Here is a 21306-nt window from a genome sequence, read left to right on the forward strand (position 1 = left end):
TTGATTGGTGAACGGGTTTGAACTGGATGACGTAATGTATCACTGAGACAAATAGTGATTTATAAACGATTTGCATTGAGATAGATAAATGTAAGATACAAATATATTTGTAATGTATAACTCACCTCGAACAGAAGCTCCGATGTCATGGTAATACAGCAAACGGCCATGTCTCCGATCGCAAGATTCAGGATGAATATATTGACCCTGGATGATCTCTTCCTGTATCTGGATCTAGATAGCACCAACACGATGATCGTATTTCCGATAAGAGTCAGCACCATGATCACAATGAGAGTCACGACTCGCTGTAAGACGGAAGCGTTCCAGATGACGCCGTCCGGATAAACAGTAAGGTTCAGGTAGCTCGGGAAATCTGTGTCGATGGTCATGGGGTTGTCATAAATGGATATGTTGCTGTTAGCCATGTCCACTGACTGTTGCACTACTGTAGGCGACGCTATTATCCACATTAGCAATCCCGCGGAAAGTTGAGGGTTGTTCATGTCTCTATTTTGTTGTGTAATAAAACATCAAGAAGATTCTTGACTTTTTCATACGCGATTAGTATCAGCACCGATCAAATATCGAGATTGGTTGTCATTTCCCAGATCCTTCAGAAAAGCTTCTGGTTATGTTTTAATGAGCATTCATATTCCAATGGAAATTCGAATTCCCTACTAGCAAATAAATAGTAAATTTTGATTTTCAATTGTTATTTGTCACTGGCATTGACAATAATCAAGTCAGGGATAAAACTCATTTCAGATATTATTCAAGGTACAGCAAATGGTTTAGTCTGAGAGGTAAGTCTATGATTAGTTAAAGAAATTCACAGATCGCATCCGTCAATTCAATCATTTTCGTATATATAACACACGCAAAATATTTCCATCAGCGGAATGGGTAGTAAATACTGGCGGGTATGTTCGATACATCACGGCAAGCCATTGATGATTTGCTCACAAATGTACCTGTAAAAAAAACGTCTTATATAGAACATATTTTAATGGTTGGTCAAACGATACATTTCAGAATAGATTAATTGAGGATGAAGTAAATCCAATGATGTGTGGCCGAAATGCAAAAAAAAAAACCTATAAAGAAGCCAGAATGAAACCAGAATAAACTTACGTTCACTTGAAGTACTCACCATAGGCATTCAGAAAGGCATCATATTTCTTGAGGAATTAGTGGGTACCGCCCATCCAGGACTTAGATTGGTCAACTATTCTCTACAAAAGGGGTGAATATCCTCCTCCTCCAAATGCGACCCGCCATGGGGTACCATAAGGACTGCGAAAGGTGTTCCGGTAGAAAGTTAGGGTATCAATAAAAAAGACCTGATCACAGAGTTCCTTCATAAAAAATACTGTTAAATCAGAATCCATATGGGACGTCGCCAATGATCACTAAAAATATCTCAGAGATAAGTAAAGGTTCTAATTGTCGCCAAAACATTTTCAAGGATAAGGTTGCCAATTACAGCCAAAAATGTTATGAAAGGTATAGTTCCCAACTATTTCTGAAATCGTTGAAAAATCGCTAGTGTTGAGAAATAGAGGGTTTCTCACCGTGTTGAACATTTGAGTTGAATATATTTATTACATAATAATTAATTGTGATAATTATTCATAATTACTATGGTGCAATTTCTAAGTTATTGCAATTATCTCAATCCTTGATCTCAGTAAAGAATAAAATTCATGTAAGCTTCATTGAAAATACGGGGCAATTTAGAAAAAGGTCAGGACAGTCTGGAAATTAGGGTGAATGTAGCATAAAATAGGTCATATTGTCACCGTATATAGACTAGTTTCTGGTCCGTGGACTGAAAAGCTTGTGCACCCCCAGTATACAATGACACATTGGGTATGCTAAAATAAACCGTCAAGAATGTGATTCGTTATGGTTGTGTGGCTTGACATTGATGCGTCACGAGAATTCAGAGAGATATTCAGAAGGGTTGACAAATACCATTCGTTCTGAAGGTCCCAAGTTGGTACACTACAATGGCGCATTGGGTAAGCTGCGCAAATCTATCAACAATGCGAACCTGCCTGCTTTCTCATAGCGTGAGTTTTTAGCACGGCAATGCTTCAGCATGGAACGGGCGAAAAGTTAGACACGACCCATTAATTCTATAGCCTTGGTCGGTACCATGAGTTATGTGTGATGATTACTATTTTTTGAAAAAGAACAAAAGAAAAAAAAACACTGAAGCAGAAGTCAATTAAGCAAAATTCTCCTCTAAGGAGGGTCCATAGGAGAAAATGCCAAACATCCTCACACTGAAGGGTCATGGATGATGACGAGCATTGTCATGCAACAAAATGACGCTAAAGTATGCAGGGTCACTCAAGCTTGATGGTTAATGCAGTTTACTCAAGCTTGATGGTTAATGCAGTTTACTCAAGCTTGATGGTTAATGCAGTTTACTCAAGCTTGATGGTTAATGCAGTTTACTCAAGCTTGATGGTTAATGCAGTTTACTCAAGCTTGATGGTTAATGCAGTTTACTCAAGCTTGATGGTTAATGCAGTTTACTCAAGCTTGATGGTTAATGCAGTTTACTCAAGCTTGATGGTTAATGCAGTTTACTCAAGCTTGATGGTTAATGCAGTTTACTCAAGCTTGATGGTTAATGCAGTTTACTCAAGCTTGATGGTTAATGCAGTTTACTCAAGCTTGATGGTTAATGCAGTTTACTCAAGCTTGATGGTTAATGCAGTTTACTCAAGCTTGATGGTTAATGCAGTTTACTCAAGCTTGATGGTTAATGCAGTTTACTCAAGCTTGATGGTTAATGCAGTTTACTCAAGCTTGATGGTTAATGCAGTTTACTCAAGCTTGATGGTTAATGCAGTTTACTCAATCTGATATTCCAGTGGATCAATCTAAGTCCTTCTACATGGACAGTAACTTGGTTAGTTTTGTAGAAATAATGGCATTCCTTTAATTTAAATAATGCCCATAAAGTTATACAGTAAAACCTCTGTTTTGCGGACACCGGTGGGATAAAAAAAATCGTGCGTAAAAGAGGGGTGACCGTGAATGAACTGTTTGAAAAACATATAATATATACAAGATATAAATTTAATTTTTTTAATTTATTCAGAAATACTTTTTTTAATTATTTGGATAGGTGCTAAAATAAAATGCGTGACATCATTTGAAACAATTTTTGTTAGTTGCAGTTATTTTCTAAGAAATTAGCTAACACCATTTTTATAAGCAGATAGGCCTGCATCTAATAAAATATTATGCTATTCACATATTCAGGATTGATTACCGGATCTCTTTTCTACACGATAGGTGAAATATTTTAGGAATTATTGCTCGTAATTACACCGGAAATCCATTACCTATATAATCCAAGATAGTAAGAATATCGGGTTAAGCTATATTATGTGTCCCGACGGATTTCGCAAAAACCTTTTGTATAATAATTTGACACCATGACCTAATTTTAGGTATGCCATCCGTACATCACATGATAGTGGCAGGATGGGAGGGAATAGAAACTTTTATAAATAGGTCTATCGAATATACAATATCGATTTCTGAGCTTGAACAATAGAATATAGGGTTTCCTCATGGCTCGAAAAACCGTATTTCACCATTATGAAGTAATTAGGTTGTGCTTTCATGAAGTTTATGGTACTGTCGGCTTTCGCAATTGAGATATAACTAGATATCACAAAAGGAAATCATTTTAACGAATACTTATTTAAGCTTATTTGGTAGACAGTTGATTGCAAGATATATAGATGGAATATACATATTCCATCGAGAAGAAATACGTACTGAATGAAATTGTTCAGGATAATGTCTCTCACAAGCCCTAGAGATGGCAAAGCCCGAAGCATTTCGAAGGACAACACAAATTTATTTCACAGAACAGCTATTTACAGGCATTCACAAGCAGAGATTTTGACCAAACACGCCGAAAACAGAGCGACTTCTCTAACACACACACACACGTACGCACACGTCTTCAAGAAAACTTAACAAAACTGTTGGCGTTATGACACCGCCAAATTATCGGAGCTGTCGCCAGATTTGCCAAGTTTGTCGTTAATTAGGAGAGATTCACAGAGAAATGCGATATTACTAGGGCTGGTACAATTAATCGATTAATCGGGTCGGTTAATCGATTAGTTAAAAATTTTACTTGAGCTAATCGACTCTATTAATTCGATAAAAATTTTAATTAAAAATTTGTGAATTAACTTGATTTGTTTGAAAAAACTGATTAAATATGTCTTATAAATTATGTTTAATGCAGAACAGTTTGGATAAGAGACTAAATTAAAAAATATTTGAATCAATACTTTTACAGAATTCGATTCATCGAAAATTGATGATCCCCATTTCAAATTGAGTGTGATTGGAGTTTTAGAAAAATTTATTGTTTCCATTATGAACAGTAGTTTTTCGTATTCTCGCAAGCGTCAGCTCATCTTTTCACAAGTACCATTCGAGAGGAGTTTCCAGAAAAAAAATCTACAGTATAATCGAAAGTAGTTTCGAAATCTGTGAATAATAACCAAAAATAACCGTTTAAAAAAATACGATAGGATCCAAGTGAAGAAATCAAAAGTTTTGGCAATTATTATGTTCAGCACATACACTGCTGGCCACCCAAATTGCAACACCAAGAAAGACAAGAGATATCGCAACAATATTTATTTCGTAGATAACATGTTGACCAAGCATCAAATGATTAAATTTATAGACTTCTGTGAAGTGTGGTTCCTGCCAAAATCAGTAGCCAGAGTAGCCGCCATTGTTGGAGATCACCGCTGCCACACGCCTCGGCATTGATTCAAAGAGACTTTGGATGTGTTCTTGGGGTACAGCAGACCAAGCAGCTTCCACGCGTTGCCAAAGTTGATCTGGTGTGGCAGCTGGGGATGTAATCTGGGTCAATCGTTGAGTAACCATGGACCACATGTTTTCTATCGGCGAAAGATCCGGAGAGCGAGCTGGCCAGGGAAGCAATTCAATCTGGCGATTGACGAAGAACCTTTGGACAATGCGTGCCACGTGTGGTCGCGCATTACCCTGTTGAAATATGGCTGTGGGCAAGCCCTGAAGGTAAGGAAGGACAACTGGCTCCAACACCTCGGAGATGTAGCGCTGGCTTTTTAAAGTACCGGCAATACGTACTAGAGGAGTGCGAGAGTGATATCCAATACCGTCCCATACCATAATACCCGGTGCAGGACCAGTGTGGCGGTGCATAACGCAGCTGTTCAGCATCCTCTCTCCACGGTGTCTCCAGACTCAAATCCGACCATCGTGGTGTTGCAGACAGAAGCGTGACTCGTCAGTAAAGACAATTTCATCCATTGTGCCGTCCACATCCTTCTTTCATCGCACCATTGGCGGCGGAGACGTCTGTGGTTCTGCGTCAAGGGTAGACGAAGCAAAGGACGTCATGCGGACAGACCACTCTGCTGTAAACTGCGACAAATGGTACGCGCAGACACTGGATGATGCGGTACAGACTGAATGTGCTGTGCTATGGTTCGTGATGTGGCTGAGCGATCCGTCACTGCCATACGCACAATACGCCTATCATCACGTGAAGTGGTGCACTGAGGTGGATGCGATCGAACACGTCGGTCCGTCGTACCAACACCCCCTAAAGAAGAACACCCCCCCTCTTCTTTAGGGGGTGTTGGTCGTACCCTCCTGCACCCAACGATCACATATCCGCATTACAGTTGTTTGGTTTCGTCCAACACGAATTAGTCGGTAGTCGTCCAACACGACTACCGATTTCCCTGAAATTGGTAGTCGTGAATCGTAACGTCCTGAATCGTGAACGTCCTGAAATCGTAATCCATAATCTCGGTAGGCCACTATCCTTCCTCTGTCGAACTCGGATACTTGATCAAAAGATGATCGCTGTTTTCTACGAGGCATAATTGATCGTTTTTTTGGAAAAACTACAAGAAAAACACAATTGCCGTACTTCAAATCGTCGAAATCTCCAAGCCTGAAATAGCGCTTTGAAGTGGCGCCACAGGCGCGCGTGATGTGCGTCTGCGCTGAAATTCTAATCATTTGCATATCTCACCTCCGCTAATGCATGTTGTTAATTTCATATTATTTGCATGCTTCCTTCAGGGTGTTGCATTTACGGTGGCCAGCAGTGTATATATATTAAATTGCTTGAATGCGGCAGCCTTAAATTCTTAACCTATTCTTATGTATGCTTACCTCTACCGAATAGGTGAATGAAATCAATAAATTATATTTTTAAAGCATCTATTAATATTATATGGTCACAAAAAGTATTCGATTAAAATTCAATTCATAGGTTGATTAATCGATTAATATTTCTTTTAGCCAGTTAAAAATTTTAATCGATTCCCTGCCCTAGTTATTACTATCTGCAAGCAAAAAATGACACGATAAATGATAAATAAGGACTACTTACATAGTTTTCATAACAATATAGTTAGTACTTTATTTGAACGCTGATGATGAAAATTGTGGTAATCATCAACATTCTTGATTACGGGCAAATACACAATGAATCTTTTTTATTGTTTGAAGCTAAAATTGCAAGATATATAACAATTGGTACTATTTTTATCTCTTTATAAATTAAAGAACGTATTTAATCTCCACTTTTATTGTGAAAACGATTGAATTTGCGTAAGAGTTAAAATTATTCCACTTGGCATTAGATATTGCTTTAGTCTGAAAAAGGAAGTAATAGATATAATAGTTTCTGTACTGACGGGAAAAAAAATTAATTCTTGTATCAATACATTCGCTGCTCTAATTAAACTCAAACATATAAAAATAAGAATAATCAAACAGTTCATAATTAAATTTAAATAGATAATATAACAAAAGATTAGGACAGTGCTTGTTAAATAGTTTATTTTTTTTTCTCTATTATATTCACCCGAATTTTATTTCCCAGTTTCTTTTTATCTGGAAATATTTAAGTAAATTTCACGTGTAAAATCGATCAAGAAAATTGCATTACGCAAAACATGTTTGAATAATAAAGAAAAATAAATCATTTATTTTTTTTATTCAATTGTAGATTGAATCACTGAATAGTGTCAAAACATTTTATAAGATAATTTTTCATTGTAGAGGAATAAATAAAAAATCACTATATAATCTTTATAATCCATTGGGGAAGAAGAAAACACATTATGGGTGATAATTTTTTTTTTAACATTATTCTGTTTCGAGTATAAATACGGAATAAAACGAAATTATAATGAGAAATATTTAAAATATTTATATATGTCTATGAATTACGTTCGCTTGCTCTGAGCTGTCTACAACTAGACAAACCACATTTCCTCGTAAAAAATATGGCAGTTTGGGATGCTAAATACGGGAAAATACGGTAAATAAGCGACTGTCGCAAAAAATGATGCTAAAGATAACAAAAACAGTCAGTTATGGCTGAAATCACTGAAATTGTCAAATGGCGGGAAATGACACCTTTATGTACAGGCTTCCGGCAACAAATTTGGATGGCATGCAGTTGAACTAAAACTCGAAAATTGGTGCCATTGTATGAGAAATAAAGGAAAAAAAAAACGTGAGAAAGGAGCAGGTTTTTCAGATCTTTGTTCCTATCTAAGCTACCCTTTCCCTATGTACATATAATACTATATATTTTTTAATCATTAAACCGTAGCGAGGGAGAAAATACAAAAATATAATGCTATGGTGTAAAGAAAAAAAAAAGCAAAAAAAAATTTGTTTACAGGATTATTACCAATGAAGAGAATTGAGAGAGAAAGAACTCTCTCTAATGTATTTCTTTCATTTACATCGAGTCGAGATATCTCGTCTATGATCGTTAAGGAGTTAAACATGACAAATATTTGTGAAGAATATGCATATATATATATATATATATACATGCATACACATATGTATATATATATATATGTATGTATTATTTTTAAATCATGTGATGTGATCATCACATATTCCAAAGCGGTCTTTACGATCTGTCCAGAACTTTGTTAGGGTTAGTAGACATTCATGCCCGAATCGCGATTCGAACCTAGACGTGCACAGTGAGAAGATGGCTCTCTAACCATTCGCCTGTCAAGCGCCGTTTTAATCATAACCATCATAACATACTTAATAACTGGAGGAAGTAATTTTAATCTGATTTCAGTATAGAATAAATATTTGCACGTGTTTCATTTAAATTGGGGGGAAAAAAAACACAATTTTTATGGAAATGTCGGGATGACCAAAGTTACTGGAAATATGGGTCATAATGGTTCGATATGTACATCCAAAACTATTAATGAGCAATGTACGCGCGAAAATTTAGAAGCGCCGTAAATATGCTGACCCTATTTCATAGAGATTCGGGAAAATGACCATTAGGCATTGTCAAACTATCCAGGGGATCAGCATAATCGTCAATATTTGCTAAAATGAGGGAAAATAGCCGATAGTGAAATAAAAATCCAAATCACATTGAATCTTAATGTATTTACGAGAAATTATTAAACATTAAAAAAAAAAATTTCTCGCAATTTATTGTCATAATTGTCATAATTGAAATTGTAGAATGTGAAAACTATCTTCATTCATGATCTCAGTAGAGGTTACTAATTCAAGTACGCTTCGGTAAAAATATGGAAGGACAATTCGGGACATTATTATAACATAATCGGGAAGATGGATTACGGGATTCTTTTTTCATGAATGAAATGATCAACCAAGCAAGATGCCGTGCTAGTGTGCTGTGATACGTAGCCACGGCAAACGATATGCTGCCACTTGAAATCCTACGTTGTGTAGATTTATGGACTGTGAGGCCAAGAAGATACGACTGTTACACATCGGCAAGGACATTGTGCTGAATGCTGAACTGTAGTTCATATGAGCAACGCCAAGCTCAATGGCTCCACCATCCCTGTATCGCCCCGGCAGTGCACCGGGTTAGAATGGGTGGTGCGGCGACGGGAGCAGTATCAGAATGGCGACAAATTTCACGGACGGGTCAAAAATTGACAACACAACTGACAGTGCAAGTGATTTTTTGGCTCTGTAGCTATCGAAAATATCCGATTCGCAATGCCTCTTACTACCTTGGGCGTATATTTGATCGATATTGTCCACCATACACAAGAGCGATAGCGAAAAGATCATTTTAGCTATACAGCCAGCTCTATAGAGAAAGGCATTAGAGTAAGTGTAAACCCACTCATTTGCAAATTTATCCGTTCACAACGCGAAAGCTAGATGACAGCACTTCTCAATACACGCAATGTTAGGTTTCATGAACACAAAATTATGTGACGCACTTTTATTCCAACGGAATAAAAGTGGTTCGTAAGAAAAGGTTACGAGATGATTTTACTATCTTATTAGTAGTAATCATTCTTTTGTAGTATAGAAATCAGGTAATAATTAAAAACATTTTTGATAAAATAATCTGTTATTCAAACAAAACTGCACGTATTATCGTCGCTTCGATCTCAAAATACCGAATTCTTAATTAAGATCAAAATTAGTTGATGTAATTAAGAAACTAAAGATAACATAAGATAACATTCACATTCTATTCACCTTAATGAAATAATATGATACCTATTATATTCCCGATACGATAGCCCAAAACTAAATATATGCACACAAAAAAGTGAAAGTTTCTGCACAAAAGAGGTATGGATGGTTTCACAGATCTATCATTATCAGAAATGCCCAATACTCAATTTAAACTATGAAAAATTCTATTCACAAACCTCGGAGTGCGGACGATGAATGGAATTCCTGAAACATAATTATGCCGCAGATGATTAATTTTCCAGAGGTTTGCTTTTAACCACCATTTACTAGAGAGAGAGAGAGAGAGAGAGAGAGAGAGCAAATTTTTTTGTTTCGTTTTTGAATCCAATGTATATTCCAATTACTATTAGTCATTTTTGTATTGTTTGTTTGCCTTGAAATAATGATAGTGAAAAAAAAGATACCGTCGAAAACCGAACAGAATAAGTTTGTTCTAACTAACGCAATGAAGTGAGTTCTATTAATATCCACTAATTTTTATATTTTATTTCGTCGATGCCTGAACCGTCAAATAAGTCTTCTTAATTGAATGCTCTAATTAAAACTGATATTGCTCATCAGGGAAGGAAAAGGCTTCGATTCTAATGCTAAACCTATCAAGAATAATGTAATTTCAGAATAAAAATGCAGTGTTAAAATCATCTTCATGTTTTGTGCTAAGGAAAGTCGATTTTGTAAATGTTAATGCTCCAAAATACTTTTTGTACAGAAATATTCTTGTTATGAAAATAATTTAGTATGTATTTTAATAGAGGATTATTGCTTTCTAAGTGCTGCTTTAATTGGTTTAGAAGATTTTTCACAACTTTACAGAACAAAATATGAGATTGTAATTTTTTTGAACTCAAGAAACTTTGTCCAATGTTCGTAGCTATCATAATTTATTCTGAGAATTTTCTAATTAGTCTGAGAATTTTTGTTTCGTTTTTTAAGAATCCCAGATACCAAAATTACTGTGACTTAATTTTTTTTTCGTTTGTTTGTCTTTAAATAATGATAGTAAACGAAAATATTGTCGAAAACAACAGAATAAGTTTGTTCTGATTACGAAGGGAGCTTATTTATTTATTTTTTTTTGATTCTGTGGATTCCTGAACCATCAAAACTTTTTTTAATAATTAAATGCTCTAATTAAAACATCATTTTTGATCATTTGATCATTTTTGTCGCACCACGGTGATTTTCTGCACACGAGGGCTAATTAGACCTGGACCTACAATTTATTGCCGATTCCGAACGGCAGGCTTGTTTTTTTTTATACTCATCGAGAGGTTGGTGGGCTAACCCCTCGATGGGGCACTCCCTGCGGTAGCAATTTTTTGCTGCGGTCAAGTCGCCGTTTTTTGTTGTACCCCTGTGTCAGGAAAGTTTTCTGACAAGGACGAACAGGGTATCGAACTCGCGACACCTCTAAACACCTTTTGGTATTTTAGGCGAAATTAAAATTGATGTTAATGTTATCCATCGGGAAGAAAAAAGGCTTCAATTCCAATGCTAATGCCTATCAAGAATAGTTCAGTTTCAGAATTAAATGTAGTGTCAGAATTTTCTCTTTATGTTATGTGATAAAGAATGTTTATATATTAAACATTATTGCTTCGAAATAATTTTTTGTCTAGAAATAGTCGAACTTAGTTATTCGAAGTCCAAAGTCACTGGGAAAAAGTTCGAATTATCCAACTTATCTCCACTGGATTTTTAAAATGACTGGAAATCAGAACTTAAACATCAACATTCACATACGACAATAATTATAAAGTATTAAAGTTTCATCATCGGTTACGAAAATTATAATACATATATGTAATTGATTTTAGATGCTACATCATTCCACTGTTCTGAAAAATCGGCATCAGTGCAGAATTTCGCGACCATGCTCAAAGCATTATTTGCGGAAATACTATTATGGTTCTGTTTCCCAAATTTTACATTCTTGGGCTATGTCAAGGAAATATACTTCCATTTACGTATTGCAATCTGAACTTTCTGATACTTTCCGTACTTCCAATGACGACAAAAAGATCCAGACTTTGAATTTCACACCTTGATCTATAGGTTTAAGAGTATAATCGGTATCAAAAGTGATACACATTCTCGCTGCACTCCAGCTGAACAATGTTAAATCGGACATTAATTAATCGAAGAAAGAGTAGGGAAAAACAAAATTTTCAAATTTTTATTTGTTTTTCAAAATTTGTTGTTTAACAACTTGGTAAAAAAAAATGTTTTTTCTTGTAGAATTTTTCAAAACTAAATTTGCTCATACAAAAATCATGTTTTTCGTCTTCCAACTTCGAATTATCAAAAAAAATTAAATTAAACAACACATTTTATCATGAAGTTGGATAGAAAGTTCATGGGGAGTTCGTAAAAATTCGAATTACAAAAATTCTAACTAACAAAGTTCTACTGTATTCGTGGTATGGAAATTTAGTATTAACCCTTTGCACTCGAGGCCTTTTCCACTTGGGCAAACCACAGCAACTCGCAATTCTTACAGCTAGCATAAAATGATGTCACACACAATTCAACGTTCAAAACTTTTATATTTTAACATTTTATATATCTTTATACTTCAAATAAATAAATAAAAAATAAATTAAAGAAATCTAATGGTTCTTTTATGTCTGGAGATACTTGCGGTCCTGCGGCTCTTTCGCATAATATTCACCGAACTAATATTCTTTTGCGGTATTTCCTCGGATTCTGTGCACGTTATCCATTCTGAATTTTCTGTCTCTTTTGTGGAATCACTACCGCTTTCACATTCCCCTATCTATTGCTCTGATTTTTCGCTTTCTTACACCTCTTACTTCATTGCTATCTTCATCACTGCTTTCCTCCTTTCTATTGTCAAGTAGTCTATGCATGGACGTAATTTCGTTCTTCATGAACGAAAAATCGAACTCATCTTCACTTGAACTGATTCCTTCATCGTATTTCATTTTTATTGGGTTCCGTAATTTGAAAATAATATTCCTATTGCCACGATTGTTGAGTTCAAACTAACGTGAATACGAATACATAACAATAAATATAAAAAATGTATTTAAGATTAAAGATTGGCAGTGGTTTTATACGCATGTATTGTTTAATACACTCAAGAAACGATATTGCCCAAACCAAACATAAATAAACATCGTTACCGTTTTAGTTACCCAGCACTTCCTAGAGATAGAAGGCCTCTGCAATGTTTGCCATAAACGTCATTCAGACTACCTAGCAAGTTCCGCACATTTTAAAACGCAGCATCTTATTTCGTTTCTTCTTATTTTGGCGTAGAATCTTCCTGGATTGGCTCACAAATACCGTATAGTGATTGGATGTGGGGCATAGAAATCACCAATTCTGAGGCCGATCATTTCTTTTCCTCACAACGATGATACTGGAACGAGCAGCGAATTATTTTTCCCTAAATATTCTGTGGGAAAATGGACTACTTACTGACGTAACAAGCAGACTGCGGAGGCCTTCTATCTCTAGGAGGTGTTCAGTTACCGCATCAAATCAAGTGGTGACCGAGAGTCATCTCTCGAGTGCAAAGGATTAATTTTAACATAGGATTATTGCGTTTTAAATGCTGATTTAGTTGGATTAGAGTGTGTGTTTTACACACAACTTTTATAAAAAATATTCTCACAAATAGACAGAATTGAAGATTAAAGATGAGGTGGTAATTTTCTGAACTTGAGAATCTTTTTTCAATGCCCACTGTTATGATAATTAGTCTGGGAAATTTTTATTTCGTTTCTGAATCCAAGATACTCTTATTATATTTTTTCTTTTGTTTTGTTCATTTGCCTTGGAGTAATGATAGTGAAACATAAAAATGATGTCGAAAATATAAGAGAGTAAAAGTTTGTTCTAACACAATCAAGTGAATTCCATTAACATCCTGTTATTCTTTTATTATTTTTTATCTTTGATTCTGTCGATCCCTGAACCATCAAATAAGTTTTCCTAATTAAATGCTCTAATTAAAACTGATGTTACCCATAGGGGAGGGAAAATATTTTTATTATAATGCTGAGTCTATTAGAAATAATTCAGTACCGGAATACAATGCAAAATTATAATTTTCTTTATAATATGTGCTAAGGCGGGGGGTGCTCAAACTTTTCACTTCGTGGGCCAGATATATGGTATTTCTGCCGCTCGGGAGCCAGAAACTGGAGTATATATAATGCGACCTAAATTTTATGGAGCATTCCCGTAATTTTGTTCTCGTTCCGACTTTTCTATATGATGTATTATTTTTTTTTATGATTTTTCAACGAATTCTACTCGAATTTATATTTTTTCCACTGAAATCAAAGACGAAGATTTTTTTTTATGATGGTTATGTCTCTAATTACACCATAATTACTTTTAATTAGACAAACATAAATTCATCTCATATATTGGTCGAACACGTTTTTTTTTTATGAATTACATTTTAAGTAAAGTTCATGTAGCTCTTTATTTCCCTCCATTGGTGTTTTTTTTAGCCATTTTAACGATAGCTAGCAACTTTACTAGTCTTTGTTAATTTTTTTGGCTATAATTAACAAATTTACTTTTCTTTGTGAATTTCTTGGGCTATTATTAGCAACCTTAATCCCCTTGACGAGTTTTTAGTCAAAAATTGGCAATTTTACTCACCATTCTTAATTTTTTTGGTGAAAATTGGCGATGGCCCATATGGATCCCAATTTCACGCATTTTTATGTGAAGGAAATATGGCCAGCCGTTTACTACTGATACTTCATTACCGGAACATTCTTCGCGGGTCGAAAGAAACCGCTTGGTGGGTCAGCTTTCTCCCGCGGGACGGGGATTAATCGCCCCTGTGTTAAGGAATGTTTATCTATTAAACATTAATGACGAAGTTATATTTGCATAGAAATATTTTTGGTATGAAAAGTTTAGTATATATTGATTTTAATACAAAATTTTATTACTTTCTAAGTGCTGATTTAATTGGATTAGAAAATTTTTCCTAACTTTTATAAAATTATTTACAAATTGGCATTACATTTCAGAATATGAAGATGAAACTTTTGAACTATTGAATCTTTTTTCAATGTTCGAGGTTGTAATAATTAGTCTAAGAAATTTTTCTTTCGTTTTTGAATCGGAGATATACTCTAATTACTAAATATATATTTTCCGTTTTGTTTAATTGCCTTGGAATAATGATAGTCAAAAAGTGATATCGTCGACAACAGAACAGAATAAGTTTGTTCTAACTGATACGATGAAGTGAATTCTAATCACATCCAGTCATTATTCATTCATCTATATATTTTTTTTTGAATCTGTTGATAGCGGAACCATCAAATAAGATTTTCTTATCAAATGCTCTGATTAAACCTGATGTTACCCATCTCGGAGAAAAAGGCTATAATTCTAATGCTAAGCCTATTAAAAATGATTCAGTTTTAAAATAAAATGCAATGTTAGAATTTCTTTTATAGCGTATGCGCTAAGGAATGTTAATGTAGTAAAAAATAAATTGTAAACATTAATGCCCCAAAACTGTTTTTGTATAAAACATATTATTGGTATTAAAATTTAGTTTCAATTTTTGATACAGTATTAATATTGCTGTGTAAGTTACGATGATTTAAGTTAAGCTGATGTAATTGGATGAGAATGTTTTCAGAATTTTTATGAAAAGTATTTATATGAATACTGAAAAATATTTATATAAATATTTTTCACAAAATTACAGATCACAATATGAAGCTATAGTTTTATTGAATTTAAGAATGTTATTTTCAATGTTGTCTTGATCATGTTGATTAGTCTGCAGAAAATTAGAGATAATCTAATTTTATAAATTCGAGATTATCTCTAATTCAAAAAAAATGCGTCATTTGTGTTAGAATTAACAACAACCTCGAGTAAGCTATTTCATTTATTCACAACCCTATTAGAAAAACAATTCCCTGAGACGCTACAACCTGGAATCGTCTCGTTACTGAACCATACTGTCGTTGTTCCCTTATCGAAGCAGTTGATTGACGATGAATTAATAGCTCATGGTCAATTTTATCTATCCCGTTGAAAATTTTTAACACTTCAATCGTGTCCCTGCGTCACCTGCGTTCTTCCAATGTGTGTAAACATATTCAAGAAATGTTTTTTGTCAAAAAATTCGAAAAGAAAAAAAAAATATGGATCGACGAGATCAGAAAAGTGGCTGGAGTCAACTGGAAGATTAAAGCATCAGACAGAGCAAAATTGAAACATTTAGAGGAGACCTTCTTCCAGCAGTAAAAAATAAGTAATATAAAAATGCAAATGATTACATAAAGAAAAGTAAACTTCACTGTAAAATTTGATAATTTTAGCACAATATTTTGTGTTCTTTCTCAAAATTTAATTCTCCCCCTCAAGTTTGCAATACAGGGCAGTTGTCCCTCTTTTCCACCTCTAGTTCCCGCGCTGATTATGAGATGATGCGAGGAAAATTCTCAGCCTCTAGGAAATTCGGGAAGTAAGTATAATTTTAATGAAAAGTAATTAAGAAATATCGAAAAATCAAAAGAATCATAAGAAAATAGACAAAATTATTCTTACATATTTTTTGGTCAAACTTCCCAGTCCCTCGAAATTCGTTACAACTGAGTTCGTCATTAACTGTCATTTGATGTAAAGAATTACATCCAAGTAGAAATAAAATATCTTTCACAGCATGTTGTTCTGGCATCCCTGACAGCTTGCTTACTTACTCCAGGGTTGTTGGGTCGTTGGAATTCCAATTCATTAATACATTATGAATGTGAAATATTTCGGTCGCACACGCATTTGAGTCAGACAAACATATCACCGACAGTAAATCATAACCAACCAATATTACATTAGTAATACAGCTTGAATAGGATTAATTCGCAATAAGATACAGTATATAGATATATTCATAACTCTTTCCCTCTTACGGAGATATATACATGTATCTCCAGTCAATTTTGCAGCATGCAACATAACGATCTCCACAAACACGAGTTCCATATTTGTTCAAGATACCAACTTCTCTAATGTGTACTTAAGGGGTTCGAAACTATTAATGCTTACACATAACCAATAGAATACACAGTGCTTACAGAACACATAAAAACATCATTAAGCTTGGCGAGAATATCCTTGATCGTATGTCTCGCTATTTTCGAAAATCGGGTCATTTACGAAGTTTTAAGCCATTGGGAGCAACGGCTATTCAGTGAAAGCCTTTCTAATTGCCCGAAACTAATCACTTGTATTCACATAACCATAGAAATTGGAAGGTCGGGGAAAAAAATTCGAGGTTCTATGCAACGAAATTTTTCAAGAGACCAAAAACAAATTCTTTCTTTAAAAATCTGGTTTAATTACAATGTCAGAAACTTCATTTTAATTGCTTCTCATGGTACAATGTTATGTAAAACTCAAACCAAACTATTTTTCAAAAGCAAATGAAATAATGGTCGCATATAAATTTTTTTTCTTGGCTTCACTAACCACGAACATGTATTTTGAGCAGGATTCTGAAACCGAATACACACTTGCTGCATAAAATTTGAATACTTATGATATTTGATCGTAGTTGGACATGGGCGGAGATACGGGGTCCTCGCAATTGCCCGACCAGGCATGCAACTTTAAGTAATCGATGCTCGAATCAGTATTTTGCATGACTGAAAAATATTATCACTGGATTTACTTGAGTACATATTTCATATTCATACTTTGCTATTATTAATACGGAAAACTGTTTTATGCTGGGATCCCTACTGTCACCTACTGAATAAAAACAGAACTATCCACTTTTGACATTCGATTCCAATTTTCTATGCGATTTGCATCTTCTCATTATTGAATTTTGTATATACACATATATTTCCTACGAAGGTTACCATCAAGGTCCATGGGTTCGAATCCGGGCATAGAACATTAGAAGCAAGTTCTTTACCTGCCGACAGAGCCTAGGGCGACCACCGATATATGGAGCCTTCATTTCCCACCCAACACCACTGGTTGGAAATTGCCGTATGGCGATATGTGACCAGAGTTGGTGTGCGGTGTAGTAGTAGTATATGAGGCCCCCATATACTGCAACTGGCTTACCCCACCAGCCTGCTACCTTATTATATGTATATATTTATATATATAAGGCCGGGCGAATCTTATTTGCGGGGCCGGGGTAAGTGACGTATAATATATATACGTCCGTGAAAATACACCGAAACAACGTTGCCTACACGTTGTATCATGGCTGTCAAACAAATTATTTCTGGGTAATTTCACGAATGTGTGTGGGATTACATCGTCTGTGAATAAATTAAAAAGCGAAAAGGTTTCAATTTTCAATTTTTTGATGATTTTATATGCCCGCGTCGGGCATGTCGTTGAAATAGCATACACGCCCGGCCGGAATTTTTACATGTCCTGGACATGACGGGCCATAACCATAGATTTGCTCAACCCTGATATGTCAGGTTTTTCGTTTCCTTCCTCCCGAGGCAATTGATTTTTCTTTTCTCAATTAATCTTCGCATAAGCTAGTTGTCTTAACCCTTGCATTATTTGACAATTGCATCATAATTTTTCAGAAAGCACATCGAAAATAATTGTACACGCCCAAATTACTTTTTAATAAATAGTTTTTCAATCATATTTGGTTCACGAAGAGATTATTTAGCTCTTATGTGGCTCGTAAAAGTAGTCCCGAAATGCGTTCCACTAACGGAAATGCTAGCATAACCATGATTTAAAGCTTGGGACATCGCTGTAGATGCTGTATTGCGGCTCAGGGTAATCACACTGAAGCTACTTCCCCAATACAATGAAATCGAACTGACACCTCAAAATGCGTACTAATTATCCTAATGGTTGCGTAAAAATTCAAGCAACTTTCTGAATAATCGCTAATTTGGTATTTTTCTACTTAATTTATGTAAATCAGGGTATACATCAGTTTTCATTCAGGGGGAATTCACTCTACAAGATACGACTCCATCGGGTTTCCATCGTCGCGAGCCAGCTTTAATCGGTAAGCCATCGAAAGGACTTCAATGAACAGGGGTATTGTGTACGTTTCATTGTAACTAACGACCGATGAGAATGTCTTTGAAACTATTTCTCCACGAAATCAATCCCGGGTGATTACACGAGATGCACGAAGTCACTCGATTCCTTTGGAAGCTCTAATACGTATTTATCGTGGGAGTCGATACGCATCCTACGTGTCTCTTTTAACAAAAGCACATGTTTCCAATCCACAAATGGCGTATCGTTTTTCGATGGAAGTTGCAAAGAATGCTTATAAAAGAACAAAATTTTTGTGACAACTCAGGTCTCTTTCAAGTTACGAAAACAGACTTTGATTGGACCGCTAAACTCTAAAAGAAGAAAAATTTTAGTACATATTCGATATGTTTTTAGAAATGGCTATGTGTAAACTTTTACTCTTTTTTGTTATGTGTTTTTACCACAAGAGCGGATCAATGAAGAGATTTCATCCACTCATGTGATTTGGAATTCGCTAAGTCATACCAAGAACACGGGGCTTACGGGAAACGGAAAGCATGAATATGAAGGTCATATGAATGTCATGCATATGAAATGAATATGAGTTGGAGCACTTCTGAACAGCGGGACAAATAAATTGTAATCTCAAACCAGTTCTACATAATCCTCCGACCAGCGGTTTCCAAATATTTTTAGTCGTGGACGGAAATCTTCGGCCATGGACCCACATTTCTAGCAAAAACTGCAGTCATCTATTAACAAGAATGTTCTAGAACAAAGAAGGACATTTTGTCCAGTACTTAGTAAATGTGATGCGAGAGCAATGCAATCTGCTAGACTGCAAAAGAACTATAAAACAACATGTCATATCCTTATCAATATCTTATGCCGCAAGTGCAATTTTCGTACTTGTAATTTTGTACTCATAACAATCACACGACGCAGTCTAACAATGTTGCAACGGTGCTTTTGCGTGTTAATTTAATTAAAACTTTTCTCTTTATTATATTTTTAAAGCAATATGTTTATATTATTTTATTTCCACTTTTTTAGAATAAGTTTTTGTTTTTTTAATAATTCTACAATTGGTCCATGGACTTCCCCCAGTAAAAAGACCGTGGACACGAGCGTCTAGGAACCCCCGATTGGGAACCACTACCTTTGACAGTACAGTTGAATCCCGTTTTAACGAATACGGTTATAGCGAAAATCTCGTTTTAACGAACCTTTTTAATCCCCAGATAAGTTTACATAGGAAGAATGCAAAAAACATGGAGTTCCTTTATAACGAAATTTAGTTGTGAAGTGACGTGAAAAGCCCTCAAGCTTTGCCCAAAATGCGTCTAATTGAGAAAAAAGTCATTTTTAGAAGGCGATGACGTAAATATGGGGTGACGCAAGTTTATGTATTCCTTTATATGACAGTGCTATCTAGAAATATAATTTTGAACAGTAATTTCGCTCCTCTCAGAAATTTTAAGGGCTTTTTCAGTAAAAAGAGGTTTTTTTTCTTTTTATCAGTGAGAAATAGCTATTAAAACAATACTTAAAATTTGACGAAGCATTTTCACTCCTCAACGAAATTCGGTGGAGTAAATGGACTTTTCACGCATGAATCACGCATCTAGATACGCATCTGGAGTACACAGATCGTGATGAATATGTGCAAACAACCATACTACGTAGAAATCAGCAGCAAATAAGGCAAATACACGAAGATCACAAAACTCTTAATGCATTTCGACACGCAGTGAGTGCCGTCTCTTCAGAGGAAGAAATACATACCCACTAATCACGCTAACCGAGGATCTCACTTGGGTTGGTTATCAAGTCTTGCAACTTGAAACTGAGCAACTCCCCGTTGCTCAGTTTCTGGCCGCGACGTTTGAAGTAAACAGGCGTACTGCTTTCCCCTGAGCAACCGAGAAGGAATTGAGATTTGTTGTCCAACCTAAGTGGAATCCTTGCTCATTGTGATAAGAAGTTACCGTATATAATCGTGTATAAGCCGAGTTTTTTTGTGGAAAAATTCGTTCCTCAAGTGGGGGGGTCGGCTTATACACGGGTCAGTTTTTGACGAGAAAATATCGACCCCCGCAATCAGTAGTCATTTTTGTAACTATAGATGGCGCTAATGATTAGTAGCGATAGATGGTGTTGCAAATCATCAGAGTGATTTTTGTAGCTATATATGGCGGTTGTGTTAGTAGTGTTAGTACTTTCCAGTTTAAATCCACGTGGTAATTTTTTTCCCGGGCAGTACAAGTCGTGATCACCCACAGAAAAATCATTGATCTAGTGTTGTATCAGTAAGTATCAACGATCAAAAATGGGGAAAGCAAAAATGTTCCCGTATGATGCGTCTTTCATACTGAAAGTTATCAAATTCGCGGAAGAAAACAATAACTGTGCTGCAGCTCGGACATATAACGTCAATGAGAAACAAGTGAGAGAATGGCGGAAAATGAAAGAGAAAGTTTCAGCCATGCGAAAGACAAAAAACACTCTTCGAGGAAAAGTATCGGTGTTCCCTGAACTTGAAAAGGAATTGAACGAATGGGTGCTACACCTCAGACTCAAAGGTACAATCGTGGCAAGGACAGCCATTCGTCCGAAAGCATCGAAACTAGCTGAGAGTGTTAAATTCAAAGACACAAATCCAGAAAAGTTCTATGCATCCTCAGGTTGGTGTACTCGTTTCATGAACCGTTTCGACCTGTGCTTACGCCA

At 35.4% G+C, this 21306-nt stretch overlaps 1 protein-coding gene across 1 annotated transcript in view; it reads right to left on the minus strand.

Moving 5' to 3' along the window:
* The window catches only part of LOC149082602 (gonadotropin-releasing hormone II receptor-like), a 95256-nt gene that overhangs the window by 65675 nt on the left and 8275 nt on the right, over window positions 1-21306 (minus strand). Inside the window, exon 2 of the mRNA XM_089235869.1 lies at window positions 126-974. Within this exon, the coding sequence (XP_089091995.1) occupies window positions 126-506 (381 nt within the window). The 5' untranslated portion in view covers window positions 507-974. The remainder of the gene's footprint in view (window positions 1-125; window positions 975-21306) is intronic.

This window comes from Pholcus phalangioides, unplaced genomic scaffold (genome assembly GCF_987345545.1).
Source record: "Pholcus phalangioides strain wild (caught in Gottingen) unplaced genomic scaffold, Ppha-v1.0 ptg000009l_1, whole genome shotgun sequence".
NCBI lineage: Eukaryota > Metazoa > Arthropoda > Arachnida > Araneae > Pholcidae > Pholcus > Pholcus phalangioides.